Here is a 13,304-nt window from a genome sequence, read left to right on the forward strand (position 1 = left end):
TTTTCTAATTTTCCTTATTATTTCTTCCTTGATGTGTTAATTGATTGTGTGGTTTAATTTCTGCATTTTTGTCCATTTCCTAGGTTTCCATTGATGATTTTTTCATGCCATTGTGACTGGAATAATTGAATGATTTTAATCTTTGGAAATTTATTGAGAGTTGTTCTTATGACCTGACATGATGTAATCTGGAGAATATTTCATATGGGGTTGAGAAAAATGTGTCTTATGTTTTTGGGGAAGGTGTACACACACACACACACACACTTTACAGAACTATTTTACCTTTATGGTATATATGAACATTAGCATTTTATATCATATTAACGTGTTGCAACACCACAGATTTCATTGTAGTTTTTCTTTATTAGTAACTTTGTTCTCTGAGTACTTGAAACTTGGCTTTCATTATTCTGTGTTTATTTGTTTGATCAATTCCCTGGTATGTAACCAATCTTTTCTTGTTTCTGCCATATTTCCTATATGGACACCTTCCTTTCCCAGCTTGGGCTCTGACTCACCATTTTAGCTAATCCCTTCTTTCCATGTGATTGAATGCTTTCTTTACTCTTAGGGCTCTCCATTTCTTTGTCGCTCTCTCTGGGCAGATTTCATTTCTTGTCCTGCTTTGGCTGTGACAAATTGTGCTAGTCTACTTCAATGTACTGACACCTTCTTACCCTTTCTCTGGCTCCTAATATCTCATCTGGATACTGTGTTTCTTTTGCTGAGTCCCACATAATGGCTTTAGGCCTGTTGGGAAGAGAAAACCCAACTTTTTAAAATGGAATCTGTTAGTAAATCATACCAAGTTTACACTAAGTGTGTTACCTACAGCTTCTATTATAAAGGGAAGGAGTGAATTTGAAAAGTTTGACTCTTCTGGCACTTGCCATCTTTTTTTTTTTTTTTTTTTTTTTTTTGAGAGAACAGATCCAGTTTCATTTATTTACTTTTCAGTAGTTTAAGTCCTCGACAGGTACAGCATTACATGGATTCTCTGTCCAATGGCCTTTGCCAGAAGGTTGTTTCAGAATTTGGCATGAAGCATGCTACTTTTTCTGTGAGCACAAGGTACCTTTTCCTAGATTACTCTGATTTTATTGGGTTTGCTGCCAGGAAACAAAAACTTTTGTCCTTTGCTTTGTACACATCTGTACATCTCTTGCCCAGTTGCATATCAAGAGTAAACCTTAAATTTTGAGAAGCACTGTGTACTCCCTTTGGTTTGAAGATCTTGCTTTATATCTAGCGAAATGACCTGCCACAGTCATATATGCATTTGCCGTTTAAAAGTCCTAATCCCGGAAAGAGTGGTTCTTGATATCATAATGAAGACGTACCAGCTGTTTGGCTGTTTACCCTTATTCAAAGGTTGCTAGTGAAGGGCAATAGTGTTTGTTTGTTTGTTTGTTTAAGATTTTATTTATTTATTTGAAAGGCAGAGTTACACAGAGAAAGAGAGATCTTCCATCCACTGGTTCACTCCCCAAATGGCTGCAATGGCTGGAGCTGTGCTGATTCGAAGCCAGGAGCTTTTTCTGAAGGATTTGGGCCATCTTCTACTACTTTCCCAGGCCATACCAGATTGCTGAATCGGAAGTGGAACAGCTGGGACATGAACTGGTGCCCATATGGGATGCTGGCACTGCAGGCGGTGGCTTTACCCTCTGTGCCACAGCTCTGGCCCTGGGCAGTAGTGGTTCCTTCCTTCCTTCCTGCCTGCCTGCCTGCCTGCCTGCCTGCCATTGGCAGGTGCTTCTCCTGGTCTCCCATGGGGTGCAGGGCCCAAGGACTTGGGCCATCCTCCACTGCCTTCCCGGGCCATAGCAGAGAGCTGGCCTGGAAGAGGGGCAACCGGGACTAGAACCCGGTGTCGGCGCCGTGGCTTAACAGGGCAGTAGTGTTTTTAAAGAACTTTGTTTTCAGGCAGACTCTTGCCAGATAAGTAATAGTTATCTTAGATTTAAGAAAGAAGAAACTGACACTGATACTTACTAAGGTCAGCTAACCTTGTGACTGCTTGAGAGCTAAGATTTGAATAAACAGTTGTTTGACTCTGAAGCTTGTGTACTCTGTAGGCTGCCTGTGGTAGAATTCCATAGTTGTAAGTTGATTTTGGGTGTTTCTGGTGGGCTTTGTGATCTTTAAAGCCTATTTTTGTTATTATTGTTTAACGATTTATTTATCTGAATGGCAAGGTTAAAGAGGGATAGACCCTCCATCTGCTGGTTCACTCATCAGATGTCTGCCAGGGCTGGACCAGAATGAAGCCAGGAGCCAAGTGCTTCTTCTGGGTCTCCCACAAGGGTAGCAGGGGCCTAAGTATTTAGGCCATCTTCCACTGCTTTCCCTGGCCATTAGCAGGGAGTTGGATCAGAGGTGGAATAGCTGGGACTCAAATCAGTGCCCATATCATGCTAGTGTTGCAGGTGGCAGCTTCACCCACTACACCATAGGGCTGGATCCTAAAGCCAATTTAAGTTATCTGAAATGTAAACTATTCTAAGACAGTAAGTTTGATGTTCATTCCAGTAGAATTAGTTTGATATTCATTCTGATGGAATGTGGCACAGATTTGATTGCCTCAGAAATAAAATATTATAAGACATAGAAGAAGTCCCATATGTTTGTTACTTTTGGCCAAAGTGTACTGTTTTTCAATTTAAAGAATATTTTATCTTTTAAAAAAAATTTATTTATTTGAAAGGCAGAGTGAAGGGGGTGGGGGGAGAAAGATTTTCCATCCACCGATTTACTCCCCAAATAGCCAAAACAGCAAGGGCTGGGCCAGGCTGGAGCCAGGAGCCTCTTTAGAATCTCTCACTTTAGTGCAGGGGCCCAAGCACTTGGGCTGTCTTTTGCTGCTTTCCCGGGTGCATTAACAGGGAACTAGATAGGAAATGGAAAGGCTGGGACTCAAACTGGCACCCTTTGAGGTGGTTGCTTTGCCCACAATGCCACAACGCAGGCTCCCTCTTTTAAAATTTATTTAAAGACTATATGGGAAAGGTATGGCCACAGGGCTGGGCCAGGCTGAAGCCAAGAACCAGTAACTCCCTCCATCTCCCACATGGGTGGCAGGGCCCCAAGTACTTGGGGCAATTTCTTCTGCTTTCCCAGGTGCATTAGAAGGAAACTGGATGAGAAGAGGAGCAGTCAAGACTTGAGAACCAATACCCACAAGAGATGACAATGCCATGCTTAATCTACTGCACCCCGTGCTTGCCCCACCTACCCCTCCACACACCCAAAATCTTTTTTTTTCCTTTAAAAAAAAAAAAAAAAAGATTTATTTATTTACTTGAAAGGTAGAGTTACAGAGAGGCAGAATGAGAGAGGTCTTCGGGTTCACTCACCAGATGACTGCAGCAGCCAGAGCTGGGCTGATGTGACAGGGGCTTCTTCCAGGTCCTCCACATGAGTACAGGGGGCCATTTTTTTTTTTTTTAATACTTGGGGCGATTTTTTTTTTTAAAATAGATTTATTTATTCATTTGAAAGGCAGAGTTACAGAGAGCAGAGGAAGGGGGAGAGAGAGGTCTTCCATCCACTGGTTAACTCCCCAGATGGCTGCAACAGCTGGAGCTGCACTGATCTGAAGCCAGGAGCCTGGAGCTTCTTTCAGGTCCCCCATGTGGCTGCAGGGGCCCAAACCTTTGGATCATCTTTCACTGCTTTCCCAGGCCATAGCAGAGAGCTGGATCATAAGTGGAGCAGCTGGGGCTTGAACCAGTGCCATATGGGATGCTGGCACTGCAGGTGGGAGCTTTATCCCTTATGCCCCAAAACTGGTCCCCACACCGAAATTCTTATGTTGAGGTTTCAGCCTCAAACTCTCAGAATGTAACAGTACTTGGAGATTAGCTTCCAAAAATGGGAGAAAAAAATAAATTTCTGTTAGTTCAGCCACTCAGCCTATTTATTTTGTTAAAGCATCCCTGGCAAGCTAATAAAAAACAACATTAAAACGGGCTAACTAGGGGCTGGTATTGGTGCCAGTTTGAGACCCAGCTGCTCCACTTCTCATCCAGCTTCCTGGTAATGCTTATGGGAAAGCGGCGGAAGATGGCCCAAGTGCTTGGGTCTCTGAACGCAAGTGGGAGACCCAGAGAAGAGGCTCCTGATTTTGGCCTGGACCAACCATGGCTGTTGAGGCTGTTTGGAAAGTGAACCAGTGTGTGGAAGATAACCCCTGCACCCTGCCTTTTGAACTTGTTCTAAAGAATTATTTTATTTTAGTATATTAAGTAGAGGATATTCTTAAGTCTCATAAGTTACAGTTACCTGTAAGTGCTTGCAAAAGATGTATCATTCTTGGGTTCTTTAAAGATAATTAAATTTCTAAAAAAAAATTAAAAATGAAATTACCTTCAAGATGCAATGACTTTGAACAGCCCTTGTCTGGACAGTTGAGGAACTTTTTTTTTTTTTTCCTTTTCATAAAAAAGTGTTGAACTCTTTCTCAAAGATAAGAGTTAATCTTCTGTGTATAAAGTTAAAATAGATCTTAGTGAAAAGAGAACAGGAGAGGGAAGAGGTGGAGGGTGGGTATGGTGGGAAGAATTAGTATGTTCCTAAAATTATATTTATGAAATACATGCAAATAAAACAACGCAATTAGCTGAAAAAAAAATTGAAAAAAAATTTGGGGATTATGGGGAGGTATGGTGCATTATAGAGGGAAAAGAAGATAAGATGAAAATTAGTTGAGCAAAACAGGTAAAACAGTGTAAATTTACTTGCCTTTATACATAGTTATTAAATGCCATAATAATTAGCTAGAATTGCTCTTTCCTTTTTTAAGGATATGAATTAACTTCTCCCAATGGCTTTTCATACTTTGTTTTTAGGAACTATTTAAATTAAAATTAATATACACATTACAGAAATGAATAGATGATTTTAGTGGCTTCTAACTAGTATATACCTTAAAAAAAAAAAAAGGGAACGAGAAGCCTGAAATTTCTTGGCTACTATTAGGCTTTCTGGAATATTTTACGAATTTTTGTTTGGTACAACCTTTAAGAGCAGCTTTCAATTCCTGTTGAGGTTATTGGAGTTATAATTTTAAGAGTTGCTGACTAAAAATTGTTGGAAAACTATATCACAAAGTACTTTATCTTCATGTTGAAAGAGAGAATATAAAAATTCCTTGTAAATTCTAAAAAATTTTACCTTTATTTCCTAAGACTTCAAAATGTATTGCAAATAGAAACAGAACTTCAAAATGCCTGCGTAGTATACAGTAGTATCTTATCTTTAAGGGGGTACATTCTCAAATCTGAAACCTTGTTACTGATTCTGTATTGATTGTATTTTTCCTATACCTTCACACCTATGATAAAGTTTATAAATAAGACATAGTAAGAGATTAACAATAACTAATAAAATAGAATAATTACAACAATATATTGTAAAATTGCCTGCCTTATTAATCTTGCTCTTTAGGGCCATTACTAAGTAAAGATTAGTTGAATATAAGCACTGCAATACAACTGCAGTTGATGTGATAACCAGAATGGCTACTGAGTGGCTAATGGACTGGTAGGGTTATATATGATACGTATATGCTAGGCAAGGGGATGATTCATATCTTAGGTTTGAGAGATCAAGATGGTGTGAGATTTCATTATACTATTCAGAAGGCTTGGGATTTAAAGCTTATGCATTGTTTATGTCTGAAATTTTCCATGTAGTATTTTTTGCCTGCAGTTGACCACAGGTAACTGAAATCACTAAAAGCCAAACTGAGGATGAGTGGAAGACTTGTGTACCTTTCTGTTAGGTATGCTCTTAAAACTTGGGCCTGTTTCATGAGCATTTTATTGGAATTCCATCTTGGGTTTTTCACGTTGAATCAGAGTTTCCCTCCTCTCCAGTCTGTGAACAGTTAGCATTTAAATACACTTTGACTTCCATTGCTTATTAACCTTTTGTATTTCTTTCTTTTCTTTTCTTTTTTTTTTTTTTTTTTAAAGATTTATTTATTTCTTTGAAAGAGATACACAGAGAGAGAAGGAAAGGCAAAGAGAGGGAGAGGTCTTCATCAGCTGGTTCACTCTTTTGGCCGCAGCTGCCAAAGCTGTACCAATCGGAAGCCAGGAGCCAGGAGCTTCTTCCAGGGCTCCCATGTGGGTGCAGGGCCCCAAGGACTTGGGCCATATTCTTCTGCTTTACCAGGCCACAGCAGAGAGCTGGATCAGAAATGGAGCAGCCAGGACTTGAACCATATGAGATGCCAGCACTGCAGGTGGTGGCTTTACCCGCTATGCCACAGTGCCAACCCCTGTATTTATTTCTTACATCTGGTTACTCATGATCTTTGTTTTAATATAGTAGCACGATTTTGGAAAATAAAATTATTTCAGAGATTCCGATTTTTTTTTTTTAAGTATTTTGGAAAATTGGCATGGTTTTATTTTCCAAAATTCTCCTTAGTACTTATATTTGGAAGACTCATGCTGAAAATATATGATTAACAAGGATATTAAACATTTTGTTATTAAAATCTCACTTTGAAGTTATCATGCATTTGTAAACATAAATAATTTGTTATTATTGAACATAGATATTTTAGTGTTTAAAAATTTGATTTAGGACAGCCGGCGCCGCGGCTCACTAGGCTAATCCTCCGCCTGTGGCTCTGGCACACCAGGTTCTAGTCCCGGTCGGGGCAAAGATTCTATCCTGGTTGCCCCTCTTCCAGTCCAGCTCTCTGCTATGGCCCAGGAAGGCAGTAGAGGATGGCCCAAATCCTTGGGCCCTGCACCTGCATGGGAGACCAGGAGAAGCACCTGGCTCCTGGCTTCGGATCAGCACGATGAGCCGGCTGTGGCGGCCATTGGAGGGTGAACCAACAGCAGAAGGAAGACCTTCCTCTCTGTCTCTCTTTCTCACTGTCCACTCTGCCTGTCAAAAAAAATTTTTTTTTTTATTTAGGAATATTGAGCTCTGTATTGAAATGAGAACAATGTCCAGTTGACTTCTTTCTCATTTAAAAAATTATAAATTTACTACATTTAAGTAGAACTGGCAACTTGAAACTTACTGATACAGTTGAGAAAAGTATAAATTCAGATGGAGAACAGTAGTTTGAAAATATGATTTCGTTATGATTATTAAAAAAACCTTGAAATTTTCAAACGTACATATAAACAAAGAGGAGTGGAGTATTCGTATATCTGCTTGTAATAGCACGTAGCATCAACGAAGAGATGAACAACCTTTTTTTAAACTGTGGTTCTATTCAGAACACCCTGGTTTATTTTATTTGTTTATTTTTATTTTATTTGAAAGGCAGAGAGTCAGAGATCTTCCAACAGTTGGTTCACTCCCATAATGCCTGTAACTGCCAGGGCTGGCTCAGGCTAAAGCTGGGAATCTAGAACTCACATCTGGCTCTCCCAAATGGGTGGCAGGAACCCAAGTACTTGATCCATACACTGCTGCATTAGCAAGAAGCTGGATGGGAAAATAGCAGGCACTCGGCCAGAACCAGATATTCCTATGGGTGCTCTGAAAGGGGACGCAAGCATTGCAAATGGCAGCTTAACCACTTGGCCAAATCCCTGCCCCCTGGTTTATTTTAAGCAAAGTCCAGATATATTAAATCCATTGTAAATGCTTCAATATTGCGTCTAAAAATAGATCATAAATGCTATGCCATTATGACATCTAAAATGATTATTAGGTCCTTAAGTCTATTTTATATCTGGCTCAAATTTCTGATGTTTCTTGATTTCTTCTAAAAGTTTTTTAAATTGATACATAATGGTTGCCTACTTTGGGGGGATGCAGTGTGATATTTCCATATGTGTGTATGATGTATAATCATCAAATCAGAGTAATTAACATACTCATCACCTCACATTTATCATTTCTTTGTACTGGGAAAATTAGAAGCTTAATTATCTTTTTTAAAGGTTGGTTTGTTAGAGTAAGAATGCACACAAGATCAACACATTGTATTTGATGAGCCATTTATTTGTTGAATAAAAAGAATCACTTGACCTTTAGAATATCTTGTGATCTGGATTTAGTGAGTTACTTCTTCCCCTAATGTACTTCACCTTATACCTCTAATTTCCTGCAAATTAGTATTTAGATCAGATTTAAAATTCCATTTGGAGTAGGGGCAAGCATATATTTTAGGTGGTACTGGGTTTCATACTGTGTCTTACAAGAGACATTTGATACCTGTTTGGCTAATTGTGATTTTTAAGAGTAACCTTTATTTATTTTTTTAAAGATTTATTTACTTGAAAGAGTTATACAGAGAAGGAGAGGTAAAGGGAGAGGTCTTCCATCCACTGGTTCACTCCTCAGTTGGCCAAAATGGCTGGAGTTATGCCTATCTGAAGCCAGGAGCCAGGAGCTTCTTCCAGGTCTCCCAAGTGGGTGCAGGGGCCCAAGGACTTGGGCCGTCTTACTGCTTTCCCAGGCCATAACAGAGAGCTGGATTGGAAGTGGAGCAGCCAGGACTCGAACTGGAGCCCATATGGGATGCTGGCGCTCTAGGCCGTGGCTTTACCTGCTACGCCACAGCGCTGGCCCCAAGAGTAGCCTTTATAAGTCACCAGTTCTGAGTGTGTAATTTTCTTGAGTTTTGTCTTTTTTTTTTTTTTGACAGGCAGAGTGGACAGTGAGAGAGACAGAGAGAAAGGTCTTCCTTTTGCATTTGGTTTACCCTCCAATGGCCGCCGCAGCCAGCGCGCTGCTGCCGGCGCACCGCACTGATCCGAAGGCACCTGGTCTTCCATGGGGTGCAGGGCCCAAGGACTTGGGCCATCTTCCACTGCACTCCCTGGCCATAGCAGAGAGCTGGCCTGGAAGAGGGGCAACCGGGACAGAATCCGGCACCCCGACCGGGACTAGAACCCAGTGTGCCAGCGCCGCTAGTTGGAGGATTAGCCTATTGAGCCACGGCGCCGGCCATAATTTTCTTGAGTTTTGACAAACGTGTATTATTGTATGATGACCACATAATCAAGATAATGCACATTTACCCAAAAAATTTGTTCTTGCTCCTTGTGGTCATCTCCCTAATTGACCTACTTCTACTTTGTTTTACTGTAGTTCTGCTTTTCTAGATTTTCATGATGTCAAAGAGCAAATTCCACTGAACTTAAAGAACTCAGTTGACTTTGTTACTCTAGAATTGGGTGATATCATATTCTATATAAAATAGTAAGTGAAGAAGTTGAACAGAAAAGGACCACAGAAAACAGAAAGTGGGTTGGTCATTTCAAAGTAAGTTTTCTTATAATATGGTTAGATACAGAAGAATAGAAAAATATCTGATTGGCCAACAATCAGTTTACTTCAGGTTATTTTTATTATTTTGTAAGTATTAAAGCAGATAGAGCTTCCATATGCTGATTTGAAACTGACCTGTTTGGGAAATCTGGCTGTTATCTCTCCCTTGATTTCTGAGAAGGTGAGATAACAACTTAGTTTCAGTTTGATGTGGATATGAGCAATGCCATTTTTGTTTTTAGTCTGTCGGAGCATAGTGCAGGAACTTAGTACAAAGCAATGACCTTCTATAATTGTTAACAGTTATGAGTAGAATCTTATACTGGTAGGATCACTGTAAAGTATATATATATGTGTGTGTGTGTATGTATATATTTGTATATATACACACATACATGTGTACATATATATACATACATATATATGTAAAACAAAGGAGATAATTTTGGCCAGGAGGTACAGGTCTAATTCCTTCCATTTTTATGTATGACAGGGACTTGCCATGAGGTGTTGAAGCCTTGTTTCACTGTGTTGGAGAGACTGGACCTAAATGGCGCAGCATGACTTTGCTCCAGCCTGGCTTAATTTTCCTACTCCACCATCATCAACAAAGGTACTCTTTCCTGCATCTCTCTTTGTCTTTTTGTCTACTCTTTCACTCATTCTAGACAAATGTAATTAAAATGTGAAGGCTTAATGTCTTTGCAGTAAAGTATGTTTCTGTTACCATCCAAGTGTTTTTTTTATATTTACTGGTTTTGTGAGTTGTCAGTGTTCAGTATACCATCAACATACTAAACATTTGCTTCAGTTATCTTTTGTAGTAATCAAAGGCCCACAAACTGTAATTCATACTAGATACTTTGAATGTTACTTACACATCTTTTTTCTATACTGCTTTTATATTATATTGCTTGCTTGGTAAGTAATAATGATATCCCACATACATGGTGTAGTTTGCAGTTTGCAAGATGTTTTACCAAAATATTTAAGTTGAGCATGGTTCCATAAATGTGGTGAATGACAATTATTCCTAGTTCTTGCCATTCTGATTTAAATTTGACCTTTATTCACAGAAGGAAAGTGAAATGATTACGAGTGAAGGGTGTGGGCTTAGTCATTCTGTGGGATGTGTGGTTTCATCATGGCTCTCTTTATGTTCTCCTGATCTCTTTGTAAAGCTGTCTACCGTATTGGTATCACTCCATCTGTTAGGCTCCATTACTTGCTGATTCATTTCAGCAGTGTCCTGGGACATGAATTTCTTCTTTTGTAATCCAATTTAGCTAGGATGGGGGTGGTTTTTGAGGCACTATTGCAAAATTGTCGTGACCCTCTTTGTCCTGGATCTCTCTGCATTAGCTGGCCTAATTTGCTGCTCTTCACTGAGAGGAGCTACCATCTTCTTGTTTTCTTACTGCCAGAATATTTCTGAGATCATCCTGAGGCTTTCTCATACTTTGTTTCAAATAAAGTTGGTTCTTTTGAGGACTATTTCTCACCTTCGGCAAAAATTCTGAGCCACTACTCAGTGTTCAATCTCTCCCCAAAGTAAGCAGCTAGATAGAGGACAGTTGGGGTCTTAGTATTCTTGGACTGATGAGTCTGGGGCAGACTTTGATCTTGTGAATGTGGGATGGGTAGAGGAAAGGGATCTTACTTCTTGACTGTACTCACCAGATATTTAGTTTCTTCATTTGGAATTGGAGCAGTTGAGAAATACTGGCAGCCCACCCCTCCCAGTGAGCCGTACTGCTTGCTTAGGAACTGAAAGGGAAGGTTGTTGTCCTTTCTGGATCCCAGCTGCCTACAGTGGATGGAAGGGATGAATGGTGGGTTGTGGCTCAAATGCCATCAGATTCTTACAGTTTTAATGGTTCTTTAAAAACACAGCTGGTAAAAACTATTAAAAATATTTAAAATCTCTGAAAATTTTCTTAAGGGCACATAGCAAATAGCATATACTCAAATCTCAAATGTGTCTGTATTTGTACATATATATGCACATACTAATACATTAATAATTTCTGTTCTAGTCTTCTGATGACTTCCCTTCGTTTTTACCTGTAGATAAAATGTTTTTAAAAATTGGGAATTTTTGAAGTTCTTTTGTATATCTGGAAGACTTTTTCCAACATTAATAAGGCTTTGAATGCTCTGTGACGGAAATCTCAAAAGTAATATGAAATTGCAACATTATTTTATTTTATTTTACTTAAAAACAAAAGTTGAATACATCACAAAGTTTCCAGTGTTTGACTGTTGCAAGGTATTGAAATTGTCCTCTATTTTCAAGATGTCCTAAGGAGAAAATATATTAGTGATTTCCTTTAAAGTACTAGTCTGATTGTAAAGTGGGAAATAACTAATATTTTTCTTTTGATAAAAGTCATAATAATAATTCATCTTACTTGTGAACAGAGCTGTTACTGGGAAACTTTTGATGGACCTTTTTCAGCACTGTCTAGTGTAAACATGTAAAAACTACAGGTGGACATAGATATAACTATTTGTTTGTAAACAATTAGAAAATTAGAGGAACCTATATAATTAAATAAATATAACTTTTTGTTTCCAGAAAATAAATTCTTAATGACCTTTTGCAGAAGTAATGCTTAATTTCTTAGCACTTTTGAGATTTTTCATAATAATTTATACTTTTTTGGTTCAGTCAAGCTATTTTCATTAGAAAGTACTTTGTTTAGGTGTTTTGTTGTTTAGATTAGAAACCGTGTGCGAAAGGAAAAAAAAGTTTTTCCACTTAACATAGATCAATTTCTTTTTTTTTTTTCTTTCTTTCTTTCTTTCTTTTTTTTTTTTTGACAGGCAGAGTGGATAGTGAGAGAGAGAGAGACAGAGGTCTTCCTTTTTGCCGTTGGTTCACCCTCCAATGGCTGCTGCGGCTGGCGCATCTTGCTGATCCGAAGCCAGGAGCCAGGTGCTTCTCCTGGTCTCCCATGCAGGTGCAGGGCCCGAGCAGTTGGGCCATCCTCCACTGCCTTCCCGGGCCATAGCAGAGAGCTGGCCTGGAAGAGGGGCAACCGGGATAGAATCCTTGCCCTGACCGGGACTAGAACCCGGTGTGCCGGCGCCGCAAGGCGGATGATTAGCCTGTTAATCCATGGCGCCGGCCACATAGATCAATTTCTATGACCAGATGTATTTCCCCATCCCGTAAAACACATCAGTTTTCCAATGCACACCAAGTAGGTATTCTATAATTCAGTTCCATTCTGACACTGTCCACTTGGACATAGTGGCACTTCCACAGGTCAAAGGCTGTATCCCAGAAAACTAGATTCCCAGGTGTTCACCTTTTCTCTGGCTTATCCTTTCATCTCAGAATCACTATGGGTTCTTGTTTGTAATTAACTTTTTTCTCTGCCAGAGATTGTTTGCCCATATTGTTTTTATACTTTTAATCTTGTCCTCAATAAATGGATAAATCAATTTTTACTACTATGTTTCTATTTCAGTTTAATGTCAATCTTACATTTTTTGTTTTGAAAGTTGATGTAAATCGGAGTAAAAATAACCTCAGAACTGCACTTAGGTAGTTTTCTGAGACTTTGTAGAATGTTAGCCCCATCATGTGGTGAAATTTTAAAGTGCATGTGGCTAATGTCTATGCCTTAAGGCAGTGGTTTGTGAACTATTGATTATATTCCATGGTGAGCAGTAAATTTTACATAGTGTTTTTGTTTGCACGCTGATGTAAATAAAAGCTTCCTATGTATATATGTCTGGTGCAACAATACTTTTTATTTATTTATTTATTTTTATTTTTGACAGGCAGAGTGGACAGTGAGAGAGAGACAGAGAGAAAGGTCTTCCTTTTGCCGTTGGTTCACCCTCCATTGGCCGCCGCGGTAGGCGCGCTGCGGCCGGCGCACCGCGCTGTTCCGATGGCAGGAGCCAGGTGCTTCTCCTGGTCTCCCATGGGGTGCAGGGCCCAAGGACTTGGGCCATCCTCCACTGCACTCCCTGGCCACAGCAGAGAGCTGGCCTGGAAGAGGGGCAACCGGGACAGGATCGGTGCCCCGACC

The 13,304-nt window shown here is 39.6% G+C and overlaps 1 protein-coding gene across 3 annotated transcripts in view; it reads left to right on the plus strand.

Moving 5' to 3' along the window:
* GPBP1 (GC-rich promoter binding protein 1) overlaps positions 1-13,304 on the plus strand; it is an 81,370-nt gene that overhangs the window by 26,749 nt on the left and 41,317 nt on the right. For all 3 annotated transcript variants that reach the window (XM_062212018.1, XM_062212017.1, XM_062212019.1), the window contains exon 3: positions 9,752-9,871. In XM_062212018.1, coding sequence (XP_062068002.1) covers positions 9,809-9,871 — 63 coding nt within the window. In that variant the 5' untranslated portion in view covers positions 9,752-9,808. The remainder of the gene's footprint in view (positions 1-9,751; positions 9,872-13,304) is intronic.

The sequence above is a fragment of the Lepus europaeus genome, chromosome 15 (genome assembly GCF_033115175.1).
Source record: "Lepus europaeus isolate LE1 chromosome 15, mLepTim1.pri, whole genome shotgun sequence".
Classification (NCBI taxonomy): domain Eukaryota; kingdom Metazoa; phylum Chordata; class Mammalia; order Lagomorpha; family Leporidae; genus Lepus; species Lepus europaeus.